At 35.7% G+C, this 20457-nt stretch overlaps 1 protein-coding gene across 2 annotated transcripts in view; it reads right to left on the bottom strand.

Annotated features, from left to right (window-relative positions):
* The window catches only part of LOC103509938 (protein big brother), a 43020-nt gene that overhangs the window by 2892 nt on the left and 19671 nt on the right, over nt 1-20457 (bottom strand). For both annotated transcript variants that reach the window (XM_008474571.3, XM_008474579.3), the window contains exons 4-6: nt 16982-17098; nt 16348-16467; nt 10328-10405 (exon numbers count right to left, since the gene is read on the bottom strand). In XM_008474571.3, coding sequence (XP_008472793.2) covers nt 10328-10405; nt 16348-16467; nt 16982-17098 — 315 coding nt within the window. The remainder of the gene's footprint in view (nt 1-10327; nt 10406-16347; nt 16468-16981; nt 17099-20457) is intronic.

Raw genomic sequence — 20457 nt, 5'->3', positions numbered from 1 at the left:
AGAAGAAGAAGAAGAAGAAGAAGAAGAAGAAGAAGAAGAAGAAGAAGAAGAAGAAGAAGAAGAATAGGAGAGAACTGTACAATGAGTATTGAAGATGTAGGCATACAAAACTGATGAAAATTAGGTACCTACTCATTTACCAATTAAAATTTAAAACCATATAAGTAGGCATGTATTAATAACTAATTAAACATAGGTAGGTACCTACATTAGAATAATAAAATGAAGAAAATAAATATTACCTAGGTGTTAGCAGGTACCGACCCAATAGGTACTCCTAAAATAATACAGGTAAATCAAAGTTTCAAACTAGTGTATGTAGGAAGGTAAGTATCTAGATAAAAACAATACTTTCTCATTACCTTGTATAGGTTCCCTATACGTAAGGGTAATGGAAAGTAATAATACATACTGAATTTTATGGAATTAAGGATTCTTATTTCGGTTCCATTCTTCAAAGTTACTTTTCGTTAGTGGAGACGCCTTTTACTTAGGATAAGAAGATTTACGAGTACCTAGCTTACAAAAAAGTGGCCCCTCCTCACAACAAATTTTCACGAACAAGAATAATAGGTAATTTTTAGGAAACTTAAGTCGCATTTGATTTTTTGGTCGTATTTCAATTTAGATTATTTTCTTATTCTATTTTGGGAAAAAGAAAATTAATATACGAGTGCCCAATTTAGCTGGATCCGGGCCTGGGATAAATGGGGTACATGACCACGCCACCCCCTTGAAAGGCCCTGATTCCAATCCTGACTTTTGAATCAGGAATGGTAATATGTAATGGAAAGTTGAAAAAGGGTTCTTCTCCATCAGGAAAGGCATTTCTTACTGTTTTTAAAAAAGTTCGAAAAAATGCTATGTTTTCATTAAAATTCCAACTCTATAATATCTAAACGCTTCTGTTTCTATGAAGTACTTAACTATCTTGATGCATTCCTCTCATTCGGCAATCAATTCAATCTCGATTTAAAAATGCCTAATATTCTAAACACTGCACTTAAAACTAAATACATAATTCCAATCATTGGATTCACTGCACTTGTAGCCCAGTAGCACACAAATAATTATGTACATAAATATCTGGCTATGGGATGGGAAACTTGTCTGGCTGGGGGACGTTAAACAGGGAGTAGACCAGCCTGAATTTCCTTTGCTAAAGAAATAGCAAAGGTTGAGTGCAAAGGGCATACGTTCATAAAATTTGTAGCCAAAACCAAATGTAAGCCCAAAGCAATCACCCTAGTTAGGTCTGATTGAGAGGCTAACGAAGAAAAAGAAGAAGGTAGGTATAACGCAAAGTTCCTTCTCTTCAAACACCACCTGAGAATTGTAAAAAGGTATTGTCGTTTTCAATATTTCGTGAAAGGCGCGCGGGACCCCTAATAAAAAATGTCATAAGCTTGGGATAATCTCAATCAGGTATATAGGATCATGGCCCAGGATAATCCTTATCCTTTGTAAATCCTGTTAATTAACTCCCGTGTCACAGGGTCTCTCTTCCTTATTGACCTGGTCGGTCCCCTTGTACATTATTCCGGGGGCAAAGTGAGATACTTCTAAATGTAGATTATCATTGCTCACGCGGAAAATTGGCATAAACGAATGTTTTGCTTGTAAAGAAGATACGGTACTTTGGACTTTCAGGAACGAACGTCTAACTATGAACTTTGGGACAGATATTCACAGAAAGTTTGGTTGGCAAGCGGTCTAACGACACTGTATAACGCTAAGGTGCTTAGTGACGAGGGTTTTACTCTCAATTTGGCGACAAGATACCCTGAGTGAGATTAGGAAAAGTCAACAGTACGCGATTGGCCGGATAGTACCCCGTGATGATGATTGTAGGAAATACTTTGATCATAACAATTTAACAATACGACAATTAGGCAGATCTGGCATAGGGCGAGAGGTAGGTATGTACCTACCGGAAATAATCCATTATTATCTTCCCTTTAATAGTGTTGGGTACAGTGTTGCCCAAATAGATTTTAGTCCCTACGCCCATATTACCTACCTACGAGTATTTCTATTAGGTTGTACGGAACAAGATAGATAGGTACCTACTTTTTTTACCTACCTAAGGCTGAAAACCAAGAGTGGAATAGAGAGCATCGTGCAGGTAAAACAACGATAAAGAGAAGCGAAGACTTAAAATTGCATAGAACTGAGAGAAAAAAGCTCTATGCTCTTTTGTCTCCGCTCCACTGTGTTTTTACCCTAAGAGAGTTTGAATTTGCAAGATCAGCAGGATTTTACTATCACTACCACTCAGGGCCATATCCACATATCCAGGATTTAATGTTAATTGACATAAATCCTAAATACCCAAAAGGGAAACCCGGTAATTCGACCAAAACTCCTGTGGGTCAACAATTAGGTACTAAAACAGTTTAGACACCACTGTTCGTGTGTGAGGCTCCAGAACCTCTGTCCAAAGTACCGAATAATTGACTTCACTTAGAATTTCACCTGTGCGTGATCGGTTCACAAACTGTATCACTTTGAAAATAATTACCCCCGTAGAAGGGTAATTAAATTTGTACCTAATTCCAGCTTGTTTCGTAAGTACCGCTTTGGTTCTAATTTCAATAATTACAGATGTTCACAGAGGCGTGAAAGAGGTTCCATATGACCGCTTTTATCCCGCTTTGGAGTGGCTATAATAATAATTTCTGTCCAAACTCCCAAAAGTAAGTGAAGTAGATCAAGTTACCATCCCTTGAATTGTTCAATTTGATTCTTTTACACTCGTACTTCCACAACGGATCAAAAGATAAGGGATGAGCGTGATATATGTAGGTACAGACATAAGTTTTGCAATTTTGACTCTTAACTCAGATATTTCGAATTTCAAAGTCAACAAGTGAAAACCAAATCTGTCAACGGATCACTATATGTATTCATGTTTTCACTATATTTTTTTTCTTTCAAATTGTATACATATAAAAGGTCAAAAATTTCGCTCATTTCAAATGCAATTTTCCATATTTTATGAAAAAAGACATCTCATATTCCCATTGAAAACTCAATGCCTCCCTTCCCTTGTCAACAAATCAATCATCTCACGCGGAGTTTTGATAAATAAAGTCACATACTGAGCGATTTTGACGAAAAAAAAACATATTTACGGAATTTTCGATTTTTTTTTTCCGTCAAGGTTTGACCCTATTTATTTGCCCCTACTTGAAAAAAATATCCCCGGGCTCCGATCAGTCATACTTTTGACATGTTGCGTTTTTTGTGTGGATTTTTTTCAATAAAAAAGTCTGATTTAGGTAGACTGCAAAAGATTTTAACTCTCTGAAATCTCTGATAATATGTATTTCATCAGAGAATCAGAGATCAATGAATATGAATTGCCTAGAATGGTAATAAGTAGATCCGTAGATAGGTATTAGGAGGATTTGATTACTCATTTCTAGATATATTTTTCTTTTTTACCTAGTGGAGGTGCTTCTTTCACCACATCTCTTGTGATAGTTAGGTACCTAAAGTAAAATAGAATGTACAGTTAGTTGCTCCTGTAGGAAAGAAGTCGAGAAATACATTGTTCTTATTCTTAGCAACAGGGTAATAAGACTAGTCCCAAAGTTGTTGATTTTTTTTTCCTTGGTGGAGATGTCTTTTGCGCCAACAATCAAATCATAGTAGTATTACAACATTTGGGGCCAGGTTCATCTATGTAATCTATGTTTTGAGAAGTTCATAATCACAGTTCAGTCCCGTTTTCCAGAGCTCTTTTTGGTTAGTGGAGATGCCTTTTGTACCAACATTACCAAAAAATAACCTCATAGTTTTTGAGAAGTGAACAAAGTAATTGCATCCTTCAAGTGATGCATGACTTGCTGCAAGTTCTGCAATATCAATCCGAAAATATAAAGAAGGAAAATGCCCCCTGCCTTTATTTTGACTTTGAAGTTTTTTCCCGAATATTGTTAACCCTTTGAACCGGGGGCGAAGTTTGGCACCCCTTTCCTTAATGGTGAAGTCCCTCTCCTTCCCATTTTTACTCCACACCCCTCTCTCAGCAGGGTCTTAACAACTCTGATAGTAGACAGGGTACGGTAGAAGTAGAACAATTTGACAGAACAAGGAAAGAAAGATATAAACAAAACTAGGAAGAGGAAAAGGAGAGGAAGAAGAAGAAGAGGAAGAAGAAGAATAGAATTGGGGGAAAAAAGGGCAAAAAATACATACAAAACTATGCTGATCTTGGGGAGGAGGAGGAGGAGGAGGAGGAGAAGAAGAAGGGGGAGAAGGAGGACGAGGAGAGGATGAAGAAGAACATTGAAAGGGAGAAAGGTAGAGAAAGAGAGAAAAAGATAAAGAAAAAAAATAGAGGGAGAGAGATCACTGAAGTTAAGGAACGTTTAGCGTTTTTGGTATCCGGATGGGTGACCTGGGTAATCGCGTACTGCTAGTTTTCGCTGGTTTGACGTTCAACCCCTTAAAAATCTCATTTTTCAAGGGGTTTAGGTACCCTTTAAAAATGAGATTTTTTTAAATCTTAACCGTCCCGTGCGTCCGAGTTATTTGGACCCTGTAACCCATTATACACATAGCAGAATTTTGGCACGAGTCTCTCTGTGTAGAAAAGTTTTCCCATCTCTCTCGCATAGTTTTAATTTTTCTCTCTCCTCTGTTTCTATGGCAACCCCTTGCTTACAAAATGGCTGAGCATTTCCGTCACTGCTATTGGTCGATGGCCACCTATTGTTAAAAATAAACAGCTCGCCTCCCGTCTCTCTCATGCTAATTTTATCGATTTTTTCTCTCTCTCTGTACTCTTTTAATAAAAAAGTGTTGAAATGCAAGACGAAAAATGAGTTGTTTTTATCAAAGTTCCTTTGTGTTCCTGAGTTGTTAGACTGGAAAATGGAAGGATGTAGAACTAACGACTGAGCCAGAGCTTATGAGTTTTATTATGATCAAGAATGCATCTTCCTGGAGAACTCAGTTCCCGGGCGAATTGGTACAAAAAAAATTATCCACCTGGGCCGGGATTCGAAGTCAGCACCTCCCGATTGAGAGTGATCTTGGCCATAAACGGGTATCTATATTATTTTACTTACGAGTACCTACCTAATAAGACACAGAGTCACTAGATTTGGCGCGAGTTTTACCACAAGTTTATTTAGTAATTAATACTTACTGAGTTACTTATATGAATAGCGTAGCACCTAGCACGTTCCAGTCAAGTATTAACTATTAAGATTAGTTATTTCGCTAAGTAGGTATCATCATCATTATCAAATTTGACTAAAATACAATATATTACTTTCCTTCCTATAACGGATCTGTCCAGATAGCTTTTTCTGGTAGCCCTTTAGGCCCTGCATAAACTCTCAAGCGTTGTACAGTCGTTCGCGGGACACCCTGTTATATCTTGATGCATTCTTCTCATTCGGCAATCAATTCAATCTCGATTTAAAAATGCCCAATATTCTAAACACTGCACTTAAAACTAAATACATAATTCCAATTATTGGATTCACTGCACTTGTAGCCCAGTAGCACACAAATAATTATGTACATTAAACAGTTTCAGGCACGTCTCAGTGTTTAAATCCATGCGATTTACACAATGCAAACAAACTTCAAAGAGAGAGTGGAATTTTCCATATGTTTTCACTGAAACTGTTATACATATGTTTCGATTCTCACCACACTTCACACTCATCACACCAATCCTCAAATTCTCACACCCATACACTCGCTTTTACTTTCCTTATTTTTAGTTTCACCTCCACAATCTTGATCTCTGTTTGATCTGTGATTCACACCCTGAGCTCAGAGTATGTAAACAGTGGAGTGGTTTTGGTAATGGAGGAGAAAAAGGAGAAAGAGGACAATGTGGAGGTGAGGAGTTGGAGGTGGTGGTGGATAAAAAGGAGTTGGAGGAGGAGGAGCAGGTAGATAAATCGAAAAGCAGAGGAAATGCCATGCTGTGAAGGGAAGGAAGCATTTCGGTATCTACCTACAATTCTTTAGAAGCTCAGATTAATACATACTAACATGTTACTTTTTCCTTACTAATTATGCAAATCTCTTCAGATGGACTAGAAGAAACATAACACTTCCATTCAGGGCTAAAGAAGCCATCGGAATTTTGATAGAAGAATGTAACACACCCATTTATTAAATGATTATTATTTTTGTCTACTCTGGGAATTGAACCCAGGGACCAACCATACCTCCGGTTTATCTCCACCACTGGATGCATGGCTTGGGTTACTCGATACACATTCCCATTTAAAAGGATTATAATATGATTAAGCAATCAAATAAAAAGTTTGGAGTGAAAATTTGATGCTACATACATACGTGAGGGTTTAAATATCGTAAAAGTTTCTCTATTGATTTAAGTTATACATACTGAATTTTATGGAATTAAGGATTCTTATTTCGGTTCCATTCTTCAAAGTTACTTTTCGTTAGTGGAGACGCCTTTTACTTGGATAAGAAGATTTTCGAGTAGCTTACAAAACATTTCCAGAATTCCGCAACTTGGATAGCAGCTTGGTTTGCCAGGAGTAGATCATTGTGGGTGCATGTCTGGTCCAGCTGATTGCAGATAAGAAGATGTTCATGTGTTTGTTCTTGGCCGCACTCGCAATCAGCATTATCTTCATACCCCCATTTCTTTAAATTGTATTTTCATCTTGACACGCCGGATCGAAGACGGTTCAGAGACTTCCAGTACTATCACTGAGGCTGGGTAAACTCTATTTTACTACCTATTGGTAAAGGTACCTACCTAAAAGTTTGTTGAGTTTAAAACATCTCTTGTCATTCGCGCAAGTACTCAAGTGGTAATGTTATTAATCTCAACCAGTATGAGTGGGGCCGGAAAAAGAAAGCCCACGATTTTCCAGATGGACAGTAGATCCATTGGGATTGGGGAACTGGCGCATTCAACGTACTCTCGCTGAGAGTGCTGAGACTGTGGGTAGACTCTGTTTTACTATTGGTGAAGGTACCTACCTAAAAGTTTGTTGAGTTTAAAACATCTCTTGTCATTCGCGCAAGTACTCAAGTGGTAATGTTTATTTTTTCGTTATAATTTTGACAGACCGTCTAATCGTCCACAATCCTCTTTGACAAACGCCACCAGCGTGATCTATATTTAGGGAGACCTCCGTAATAGAGCAACATTTCATCCCCGTCTCCTTCATAATAGACGGGAATCGTGACTTTATTTGTTTTATATTATGCTCGAAGCTTTGTTAACGACGTGTTAAACGCTCTGTTTTTGTTTTAAAATAAATGATTTGTTATTGAGATAATTATTCGTCTTTCTGTCCTATTATCCAGACTTGTTCTTGTTTATCTTTTTGAGTTGTTTTAAGTCCTAGAAACAAATCATGCACGTTGACAGTGAAAAATACTTCATAAACAAAGATGATGTCAAATTATTCATCCTGTTTAAGTATGCAATTTTTCACCCGTTTGACTTTGACATGATCTATTCCATAGAGACCATTCGATGGATCTTCAGTCTTATGGTAAAATGTTTGTTAAAGTGTAAAGAGCTGCTCGGAGACCGCTCCAGAGATTGTTCCCAAGCAGATAAAGTTCGTTCTCGGAATGGTTGGCTTTCTCCTATCCTGTCTTCTTTCTCTCTTTGCTCTCTGCACGATAAGATCTTAGCAGTTACAGTTCCCTTAAAAAAGCTTTCTCTTTTATTGGACTTGAATTTTTTACTCCCTTTATTCCCAAAGACATTTGTAAAAAAAAGAAAGAAAAAGACTTTTTTTTCACAAGTCAAGTAATTCTCATGACTTGTTTCTTGTTTTCTTGTCCATAAGATCATTTTTCTTTTGTCAAAGGAATGATTCGTCACGCCTTCCTTTGAATTGTTTCTTTTGAATCAATTATGAGGGCTGTCAGACTAAATTTATGAGTCTCATTTAGTCATCATCTTGAAACAATGCCCGTACGAAATGGTAACATCTTGTAAAAGAAAGCGTCCTTTTTTATGTACTTTCTATTGTTTTTAATATCGAAGTCTCTTTTGTTTTAAAAAGATGTTCGGCTTTTAAAGGTAGTGTAGTGGATTATAATGAATAGTATAGTAAGATAGCGTTACTCATTATACTGCTTAAGTCTCTTTTGTTTTAAAAAGATGTTCGGCTTTTAAAGGTAGTGTAGTGGATTATAATGAATAGTATAGTAAGATAGCGTTACTCATAACATTATACTGCTTTTATCGGTTATCGTAGGTATACAATATCGTGAGTTTAATCAGGTTGGAATGAGGCAGAAGTCTGTAATTCTGTATGAAGGTGCCAGAGAAAAGTTAGGAAATGGCCTTTTTCACATCCTGACAAAGATAACCGACCTTACTTGACTTAGGTAAGGTACTACATGCAAGGTGGACAGCGAACACAACATATTTATTATTAAATTTCAGTGATTAATTAAAATAAAATTATAGACTTGTACATTCTAAAACTCCAATATTTCCCCACCTCTCGCATTCGAACGGACATCTGTGCTTCCAAAGTTTCCGCACTTTTGTCGGAAAACCATAAATCACCTTCCGGATTCAATAACAAGTTAACATACATGCATAACTAAATAGGTCTAGGCAGGCAATTAATAAAAGGGATAATGCTATGAAAAACTGAATAATTGATAATCATAGGATTATTAACCTCCCTCCCCCAACCCTTCTATCAGTGCTAACCAGGGCCGGTGACAGCCTGACTGGGCCCGGGGGCCTACTCCGACAGTGGCCCCTCCTCACAACAAATTTTCACGAACAAGAATAATAGGTAATTTTTAGGAAACTTACGTCGCATTTGATTTTTTGGTCGTATTTCAATTTAGATTATTTTCTTATTCTATTTTGGGAAAAAGAAAATTATACGAGTGCCCAATTTAGTTGGATCCGGGCCTGGGATAAATGGGGCACATGACCACGCCACCCCCTTGAAAGGCCCTGATTCCAATCCTGACTTTTGAATCAGGAATGTTAATATGTAATGGAAAGTTGAAAAAGGGTTCTTCTCCATCAGGAAAGGCATTTCTTACTAAAAATTTCCGAAGATTCGACATTACATTTCCAATGGAAATCACCATATCATTTCTCTCATTTGCATAACGCACATGTTTAGAATTGGATTTCCTTTCATCTCATTGTATTCACAGTTAATTTTTTTAAAATGTTCTGCAATATGTTTTTCATTTCCCCTTTCAAAGTATTTTGAATTTCATCTTCCGAATTTTCTCCCCCTCAAAGACAGGTCGAAATGGACTTTAAAGTATTGTATATAGGTAGGTACATAAACATACATTTTCACCATTTTATTCCCTAGTAAACTAGGGAATAAACAATAAATTGTATAGTTAGCATTAACATTTTACAAAAATCCCCAAAATGAAGATTTAGCCCCAAAGAAAAAAGTTCTACCCATCCTTCACAACTAACAAGCGAAAATAATACGTGTGAAAACAGCACTAAACATTCAAATTCAAAATTATGAAAATGAAAAATTAAAACACAAACAGATAATCATAATTAAATACAATAAAAATATACTTTTATTAAAATAAAATAATTAACAGGTTAATAATGCAGGAAAAAGGAAATACAAACAAAAAGGAAGAGAAAGTTCGATTTTCAATGTTCTTTTTTACAAATAGATAGTTAAAAATAGCATTCCCTATTAATGCCAAATTCGTATAAGATAAGCCAACGGGGCTTATCTCATCTAATTCAGCTTGGTAAACAGTTCTAGATTTTTTTTTTTTCAACATGAAATTGAAAATTTCTCTAGTACCTCCACATGAAAATCTACTTTTACTACATCTAGGAACTATCAACTAAAACATTTAACACAAAAAGATTGCTCAAAAATTTCAAAATAATAATAATGATATTGAAAAAAATACTTTGGAAAATAATGAAATCGCGAAAACCAATGTTGCCAGATAAAACGGAAGTTTTTCCAGAACTTTCCTGATCAAATAGAGAATCGTTGAGTACAGAAGCCGGTCTAGTTAGCTTGGAGGGTAACACGTCTGCCTTGTAGACAGTAGATCGCGGATTCAAATCCCGCTCGGGGCGAACGACTGGCTTTCTCCTATCCTTCTCTCTTCGATTTCGGTACTATAAGACATTCGTTGTCACAGTTCCCTCTATAAAGCTCGGAAAACGAAAATTTTGGACTTTGATCAGATTTTTTTTCTTCAATATGATATTTCAATATTAAATTTAAATCCAGCAACACTGGTTTAGAGCACACGAGGACAAAGGACACAGACAGGCATAGGGACAAAATCACATAAATCATTTCTACTGAGGAGATGCGCCTACTTGTAACGGAATCCCAGATAGGCGCTGTGGACATCTGGACATGGACTGAGAGTTCATCACACCTCCACTCATCCGCAACTGAAATCAGAGGAAATGATTGGTTTCCGTTAGTTAATGTGAGAAAAAAAAGCATAATTTCACAGAAAGGAAGTTCTCTGTCGCTAGATCTTTGGGCAGCTAGTTGATCTACGAGTATTTTATTAGGTAGGTATCTACTGAGGTAGGTAGTAGTATTTTTCTATTAAAAAAAAAGTCTGTCTAAATATCGGACATCAGGCTGCCAGTAGTTCTAATTTTGGTGACTTTGTTAGTTATAGAGTTAGGTAACTTTGACTATCTTAGTAGTAATAGCACTTTTATAGAACACCAGTTTGACATTATAGTTTCAGATTTCAATATGATAAAAAACAGAAAAAATATCAATAGGTATACATGAGGACTTCAAAGGCCTCAAAAGTCTAAAGAGTCCGTGTACTACATGAGACAAAGCGTACTAAAAGTCTACTACACTTCGTAAGGAAACCTTTAGATGAGAACGTGAATTCGATGGCAATCTTTTAAAAGCAAAAAGTGATCAAGGAGAGTTAGAAGATGAAGATAAACAAGATTAAGTCAAAATATCAAAATACGTAGATAAAGAGAATTTGCCAGTGCATTGGGTTTGGGTATAATGTTGAAATCAATACTTTGAATGTCACTTTGTAGCATTTGAGATGTCTTATAACGTGCCACTAGACATAGGTATTTCAACCTCTTAAGATCCCTTCATTAGTCTTGTATCCCACAACCCATGTATGTAGTATGTAGGCATTAATTAGGTAAGACAACCTCATATATGTAGTTATATTTACATACTACATATGTAATTTCAAGTTTTGTGCTTGAATTTCGTGATTCCCGCAGCAGCTGGACGGTATCTGGATTTTCGAGAGAAAACTGGCACATCCACCAAATCGAGAACAAATTTTCAAAATGAGGAATAATGGCGTCTCCACTAGTAACTTGTAGGTACAACGTGGTCTTTTAATCAATTTTCTTCTTCTTCTACCACCTCCTGATCGAAATTTCCCCATTTTTCTCTTTCAGGCCTTCTTCCTTTTACCTTCCCAGTTTGCCTCTTTGGTTTGAATGAAAGTACGTAAATACCTACTAGTCCTACTACTTCACCTTTTGTTAACCCTTTCAGACCTGACTTTTTTGAAGACACAAAAAATAAAATAAAATGAAAATCAATAGTTAGCATGGACCTCCACAAGGTTACCGAGTCTTCAATCATGTAAAGAAAAACTAGATAGATCGGACTGAAGCACTGAAGACTAGAAAACTCTAGACCTCATCACATCTGAATAACTCTCGAGTTGTCCCCTCCTCATATCACATTTCAGAGTCCGCTCAAGCGTGAAACGTGTTATGCCTTTAGATTCGTGTCACCTAGCATGTCACAATTTTTATTGTCATCAGAACAGTCTCTATAACTCTATAAGGTAAGAGAGGTAGAATGGGTCTGTGACATTTTGAAACAAGATATGATGATCGGTTCACCTAGATTGATAGCATTGGGTCACTGGTGAAGCCGTACTGCGAGAAATCTGTAGTGGATGAGTAAAAAGTGAGTGAGTGACTTATGAAAAACGACTATTTTCAGTGAACTACCGGGTCAGTGAGCCATATGTATCCTCACTCCCGGCTCTTTGGGCATAATGTAACAATTTTCATGACAATTTATCAGAGTTTACCTTTGAAAAGTTGGCTACATAATATACATTATGATATTGTGATGAAAACTCTGGAATAACCATCAGATTGTTTTTTAGCAGCACTCTTATAGCTCTTTCTTTCCTTCCAGTTATGACCTAACGAATGTTCAGCAAAGGGCTCTTCCTCTTTTGGTATGAAAAAATTGAACCTTTTTTTCTCCAAAGAAAGGTCCTGCAGATCTTGATGTGTCATTACGAAGATTATAGGATTACAAATTTATTGCTATCGAAAATAGTTTTCGGAGGACATTTGAATAGGAACCTTAAGTAATAAAAAATAATTGTGATGTCTTAATGGGCGCTCCCACGGTACCAAAAAAATATCATAATGGACTAAAGGTATACATTTTACTATAATAAAGCATGGAAATAGGTTCCGTTCCTTTTCTATATAATTTTAATCAATTTCAAAATCAGCAGGTGTCTTATTTTTATTTTCGGGGGACAATTTTTTGTCCCGCTGGTCATTTTTGAAAATTATATGTCTTAATATGTTAAATAACATCAATATTTTCGATAGGTACAATGTCTATTATAGTCTCCCTTTTACCTGCACTGTTGACTTGATATAGGTTTTCAGATATTTGTTATAGCTTTTAGTGAGGTACCTGTTATCCTTAGATCCCAGTAAGAGATATTCGGATTAGAGAGACGGTACAGATCTTGTATTTTCTGATCTCTATAACTATACCTTGGCTCCCTGCTTTTTCATACCTTCAGTATTTAGATGCACTTGCTTATTGCACAATACAACTTAAATACTATGCTTAGTGCTTTAGATTTATAGATATCAATTTTGTAGAAAGGTACCTTATTTACGTAACATACATAGAAAATATGGGAATGTTATCCATAAATGTGGCATTTTTTACATCGATAATAGCAGTTCAGAACTGTACATGAGCGGGATTCAACAGTATGCCTTGTCATCAATAAATAGTATTTCATTTAGCAACCTATCAAAAGTCCAAGTACATTAAATTACTTTTTAATAACGCAGCTAAATACACCTGTTTCATAAAAAAATCTACAAGTGCACTAGATCTCACAATGAAAATTATCTTCTGCCTAAATAAATAGTAAATAAGGTCTCCTCCTCTCTTTTCTAATAATCCTCTCAAAAGCTCTCCAGATTTCCTCTCCCCTCCTTTTAATGTTTAATTAAAAGATCAGAATGAGAATCGGACAATGGTAAAACACTTGAAAGCTCGATGTTTGATTGACATGGAATGTACGGTCCTTGCCATTGTTGGCAAAAAGAAGGTCAGAAGGGGTTGAGCCCTTTTTGATGTTCTTTTTGAGCCCTTTAAAGTTATAGCCCTCTGCCCTTTCGGAATTAAAATTTTCATTACGATGCGAATGCCATGTAGTATTGTAGATACCTACTTATTTAAATGAGTTTGAATTTTGAAATATTGCTTTCTGCCCATTTAATTATAGAGTTCAAGTCATATTGAGTAAGTTAGGTAGTGAAAGGAACTATTCAGATTTTCCAGTGCACCTGCAATGGTGTTTCCGTCAACAAATTTTCCACTTTAGTGCAGATCTATTGATCCTTATTATGCTATATGAATAGGTAATATCGAAATAAGTAAAGGGTTGAATCTGAAGAGATGTCATTAAAAATAGATCAACTCATACATAAATAGTTAGGAATGACTTAAATTTCTAAATTGGTAAGGGGGCTGAAATGTGGGTCCGCAACACAACAAAAATTTCTTCTTACCGCAGAAAACACTTTTACTCGTACCTATCTATTCGGAAAACACCAATTCCGGTTCTCAAATTTGTCTAGCAAAAGGTTAATAAGAAGAACATCAAGAAAATAATTTTCCAGTCCCAATTTTTCCAATTTGGCACCTATAAAATTACAGAATTACAGCCAAAATACAAAAATGTGAATGCAATTTTTACTGCAGAAATCGAACCGTAGACTCTCTGAATTGTAAGCCAACATCTATCCACGGGATTATTCCAGTTGTTTTTAAAATCCAGTTCAACAACATTATTAATAACAAAAACTGATCGAAATCATTCATGTGTTTAAAGAAAGTATTAAGTTTGGATTTAAAATAACAATAAATAAAATTATGAATATTAAACAGCTCTACAGCTTTTTTTTTCTGCATAGTTTTTCTTTTGGAAAATTAAGAGTAAATCCGCAAGTTTATTTTAATATTTCCTACTTATAGACACAGTTGCAAGTGTCAAAAGTTTGCATAAATTATCATCTAGGCAGCAAAAAGGGTTTGTGAATAGTAGGTACGCATACAGATTAAGATAAAATCTAAATGTTATTCAAAAGCTTCTAGCTTAGATCAGAACTTGAAGATCACAAATGAACAGTTTCCTGCCATACCACATCATGCAGTTCTCTCCAAAAGGAATTTAGCCAAAAGCCAGATTTGCAAAAGAATATGTTATAGAGACTCAATGACTTGTCATAGACACCTATGTCAAAGACGGAGACTCACACAAAAACGACAAACAATTTTTCACAAAAAAAAGGTCGTAAATATTCTTTTTTTCGAGAAATCCTCGAAACATACAGGAGAGCAAATATTATTATTTCGTACACAAAAGAGCTAAATATTTATTCAAATAAACGTAAATAGATCTTTTTTGTTGTCAAAAACGAGGGAATAGAAAAGAAGTCAAAATCTTCAGAGTGAACTATTTGGAACATTTTGTTCGAGCATGTACAATAAAAGCAACATATTAAATAAGATATACATTTACTTTGAAATTACCTACCTTTTTTTCACAATTTTTGTGACAAAAAGGGAGAAGGGTCGGTTGTAACCTTTTTGACTAGGAGCTCTCCAGGGGGTTCGTCGTCTATATATTTCTAGTTCTATTATAGAGTCATCAACTCACTCCCTATAATCCCATCTCTAACATTGTCATCACGTTTGACTTTTCTGATTTATTTAACTTTTTAAACATTTTGAACTGTTGTAAGCTATTTTCATAAATTATCTTTATCGCTCTATTATATCCGAGTGGAGATAGTCACAGCTAAATGATGGTTAGGAGATGAGGTTCTCTGCTTTTGTTCCTATGTCAGAGTTTTGAATTGAGTTGGAGAATAATTGACTCCCGAGTTCTGAGCGTGAGTTTTCCGCCCACCCATGAAATAAGCATGGTACCAAGTACATGTGTACGTATAATTGGGGCATTAACTTTCCTCGATCACCTAGGGTTCATTTTAAAGAGCGAGTTTTTTTTAAAATTCATTTAAATGCCTGTTAAATTATAGGTAGTGGAGTCAAAATAGGTATGTACCTACTGGAAACATTGTGATTTCATTACTTCAGTTTTTGTTGAAGGAATGTCAGCATTATCGTAGGTACCAGATTTACCAAATGGCATGATCAATAGAGATCTATTACCATGCCAAATTCTAATGCATACGTCTCCATTTCTTATTGCACTTGAAGATACAATACAAGATATGTATCAAAGCTATCAAAAGACAATCAAGCAAGAAGCTAATCGTTAAGACGTCCAGCTAAAGTGATTATATTAGCCCTTAAGATAAGAAGTATACATTATATCCGATAAAATCTTAAGTGACTATCAGATAATATCTTGAATGAAGGTACCATTAAGTTATAGCTCTTGAAAAAAATGAAGGGAAACAAATAGGGGGATATCAATTTCAACGAAAATGATTTTTCAAAGATGTTTTTTCTGTTCTTGAAAAGGTCATCTGGTAAGTATCTAATAGTCTAATAAGTATACCGTCTCTCCTAATAAATCCATCAACATCTGAATCCATCTTCTGTTGGACATAAAGAATTTCGGATTCCGTCATAATAGGGGTTCAGAAGAAATGGATAGATCCTCTTTGCATATCTTATAAATCACCCTCGGTTGAAGTTATGTTCGATTCATCATCAAATCATCATACTTGGGAATCGCAAATTTGTTCATGTTCAATGACTACCAATAGGTATAAAAAATGAAGGATGAATTATGCTTCAAGATGTAAAAAAAAAAAACTAAAAAATTGCCAGCAGGGATAGCAAGTTTAATGCTCCATGCAGCTCCCGATGGATGACAAAAGTTAAGGAACGTTGCGCGTGGTTGTTATACGGCTATCTCCTTTCCTGTCTTCACTCCCTTGTCAATTTCGGGATGATAAGTCCTCTGTTGTCACAGTTCTCTCAATCAAACCTCTCCCTCTCTCTCTCTCTCCTTCCCTCTCTCTCTTTCTCTCTCACTCTCTCTCTCAAAAAAAAAAAAAAAATAGGTACTTACATCCATGTCCTGATCCTGCGTTCGATCCTGCTGTCCTCGGCTGTAGGATCTTTGCTTTTCAAACTCGCGCAGTCGCTGGTTATATCTTTCTATTTGATCTCGAAGCATTGCATCTTCAATCTGGAACACAATTAAAATGAAATTTACATGTTTTTTTTTTTTTTTTTTTATTATTATTTCTTCAATTTTACCTCGAATACCTTGTTGTACCAGATTTTTATTTCGGAGCGGTGAAACATTTGCTTCTTTGGAGCTGTCAACCTTTCTTGACTTGGCGGGGCGGAGTGCTCTTAATTTCGGTTTGTGCCGTAGCATGGTATTCAATACCTACTCACCCCATAGGGCCCATAGTGTGTCCGTCATCTTAAAGAGTATACCGTGTAAAGTTGCAGGATTTATGGAGTAATTGTGGAGCTATTAAGAAAATGGTAATTTTGGCATATCCACTAATAATTGTAACTTCTCTCCCTTTGGAACTTCCTATAAAATCTTCTTCTTGCGCACTACGCTATCAGTTTCGGATATGCGGAAGAGTTCAGTCGATGTTTTGCCTGTCCATTTCCTATAAACATATAAAGTAGATATCCCATAAAGATAAGTCAGATGACTGTTGAGTCCCCCAATTTCGACTTACCATTGCTTTTTCTTCGTCGTATTCTAAGCAGCCAACTCCGTCCAGTCGTTCTAAATCCAGCCAGCCTCTCCACCGCACACACACACCATTCATTATGAAACTAGATTTGAGATGCACCTGAAGCAGAGAAAACATTTTGGTTCATTAGATATGGTTCAAACATCCTAGTTAGGGCTGATTGAGAGGCTGATGAAAAACGCCGACCCCGTCTGTACACGGGAAAAGGCAAAGAAAGACAAGAAGAGATATGGTTGAAACAGAGAAAACATTTTGGCTCGATACATGGTTTGATAGGAATGGTTGAAATTTGGTATACCTACCTAAAAGATATTTTTTCTGATTTTATTGATATAGAAGTTTCACGGCAAAGGTATTAGTTGGTAATCGTACTTTAGCCGTCTATGGTTAGAGGAATTTTCGATTGTTTTGTGAGAATTGTGCTGAGTCCACGGACAAATCTTGACGTTTCTATCAAATGACTTTGCAAAGGCACCCCACAGTTCTCTATTTACCTGATGCACACTATTCGCACACCTCCTAATTCAATTATCAAATCTCTTCCACTTCACTAGACGTATTCAACCCTTTTCCTCATGATTCAACAACTCTTTACAATCTTTACAACAACTACATGATGTTCAACATTGTTTCTGATTACAGGCTCTTCGTTTTTTCCTGATTTCATGCTTTGTCTTGTAGTTTCCGTTTTTTACGAGACTCATTTGGGCCAAATAATCGAGGTAATTGATTGAATGATTTAATTTTTTCTCATGTGTTGGTAAGAGGTAAGTTGTAACGTTATTTAAAAAAGTTCGGCGTTCTTCTGGGAAATTGGGTTAGCTATATTTTAAAAGATTTGTTGATAGATTATTTTTTCATCATGATATTTTGGCAGTCTAAAAATTAAAGAGTACTTGTTGATATTACTAGTACCATTAGTATAGGTACTTTTGTTGAGAGGACGGGTAGACCTATAAGTTCCAATTTGTTTACGTTGTTTTATTTTGCATCAAAAAGGCAAACTTGATTAGATTGTATGTGAGGAAACATGCTACATGTAGGTAATGTAGGGTTAGAGCTACCAAAAAGCTAAATAAGCACAGGTATATTTAGTTAGGTAAAAGCAGCCCTAATGATCGTGTGAGATCTTTCCTCAAAGGAATGACTACAGAGAAACATTTCTGACTGATTAAACACATTATCAGAACAAAAGCAGAAATCAGAACTGAAAAGAAATCAAATAAACTGATAAAAAAAAAACTAGAAAAGGGGTGACGCTTGGGCATTTAGAAAAAAATTCTACACTCAAACACCCTTTCGATCAGTAGGAGGCGAACAGATGTTGAAAAGGGGTAAAGAGATGAGAATATTGAGTTAAAAAAATGATGTAGAGAAAATGAAAATAATAAATTAACACGAAAATTAATTTCCTTTGCTTCCTCTCTCTTTGAGAAATATTTGCCGTCGTTTTAAGGGTCGGATTGGATCATGTAAAAGGAAGCTCATCAGCTAATGAGTGCCCATGATGGACTGATAATGGTAATAAAGAGATTACTCTTTTTCTTTTCTTCAATCACAGAAAAAGTAGGTTCTTAAATGAAAAATTACCTTGTTGCATTTTAACACAACAGACATTTTCAATTTCTTTATCTTTTGCAAGTGTCTCAGATATCAGAAGAAGGGGCAAAGGAGCAGACTAGCTTACTGCGCAAGTACTTATCCCTTAAACCTACAAACAAAAAATCTATACCTTCTTCCCCCGAATCCAGAAACTCCCTGTTTAACTCTCCCTAACGAAGCGTTTTAGAGCTTTGTTTTAATACCTGGGTGCAGATATGTATAAAAATGCAGATACAGGGACATTTTTTCTACTCTAATTTTGAAATGAATAGAGACCTGACAGGTGTTTTACCTATCGAAGAAATCGGCACCTAAGCCATAGGTTGGTTGTATTTTCTTTTTTGCTGGTATGTGTTGGGTTTTGTGCAGTATTTGCAACCCTTTCACATTATTTTGCGATTTTTCCGTTTTTTGCAGAAAAAAGTTTGTGAATTATCATTATTTAATGGTCTCAATCTGTGACAAAAGTAACAAACATGTAAGTCACCTTTTTTCATGATTATTGCACTAGCTGTTTTTTGACATTATTATTTGGAAAAAGCGGAGAAAAAAATTGAACATCATGAGTGAATCAATGAATTCATTACACATGGTATGGGTGTGTCCCTTGAGATTGCTCTATGGACATTGACACAGTTATTAGAATTTTTATTAGACCTGAATCAGCTAATACGCATACTTAGAACGACAGGTTGTTACTATGGCCCGAAGGTCAAATCAATAAACCTACCTCAATCAAAATTAAACTGAAGTTCTCTTCGGAAAATAATAATAATAATAATAATAATAGATCGGAAGAGCGTCGTGTAATAATAATAATAATAATAATAATAATAATAATAATAATAATAGTATAAGTTATTTCTTTTACATCTAATAATAATAATAGTGCTTATTTATACTGCTCGCATAGGACTGAAAAGTCCCTTTACTCCAGCAGTAGGTTACTACTGTTATTGTGGTCAAATTCTCAAATTTTATTGGATAGGACTGAAAAGTCCCTTTACTCCAGCAGTAGGCTACTACTATTATTGTGGTCAAATTCTCAAATTATATTGAGGAATTCCATAACTCGGCTGGGATTGAACCCACGCCCTCCTGTTTACCAGGCGAGCGCCTTGACCACTACACCACCGAGGTAGGTGGAAAATGATAATATTTGAATGATAAAAAGAAAGAGTATGAAGAAGAAATAAAATTAATTCTAAATAAATTGAACAAAAGCAATATTCCATTTGTTTAAATTGCTCTACAGCGAAGAAAGTATTAGGCAATTTATGGAAAAGGATAACTTTGGCGCAGCACATTGCTTCGTGGGCAATCGTGGGTAAAACTAATAAAGTTTATTCATAGTGGAATTTCGGTTTCATTCGTAGGGTCCTAGGACAATTTACTACCTAACATCTGATTCTCAAGTATCCGTCTAAATAAGGAAAGCAGAAGAAGAGCGAGAGAGAGAGAGAGAGAGAGAGAGAGAGAGAGAGAGAGAGAGAGAAGGAGAAATAGATTAATGAAAAAAGAGTCTATCTACCTCCTCAAATTTTAAAGAAGAAAAGGGAAAAGGCGAGAGAGAGAGAGAGAGAGAGAGAGAGGAATAGAGGAAGAAAAAGGAAAAGGGATGAAAAAGAAATCCATAGAAAAGTAGAAATAAGTAGAAAAATAATGTAATAATAAATATTAAAAACAAGGATTATCCTCCCAAACCTTGACCGAGGAAGCAACAAGTAAATAGTTACAATAATGTATTAAAATTTAACAAGATAGAATTGGAATTTTGTATTGGGGGACCTCATGCCGAGACACGTAAAATAACTTGATGTACCCCTTTGTACTCCAATGAAAACACCGCTTTTGTA

Source organism: Diaphorina citri, unplaced genomic scaffold (genome assembly GCF_000475195.1).
Source record: "Diaphorina citri unplaced genomic scaffold, Diaci psyllid genome assembly version 1.1 scaffold25, whole genome shotgun sequence".
NCBI classification, from domain to species: domain Eukaryota; kingdom Metazoa; phylum Arthropoda; class Insecta; order Hemiptera; family Psyllidae; genus Diaphorina; species Diaphorina citri.
The sequence above is the reverse complement of the archived record's forward strand: the minus strand, read 5'-3'. Positions and strand labels throughout refer to the sequence as shown.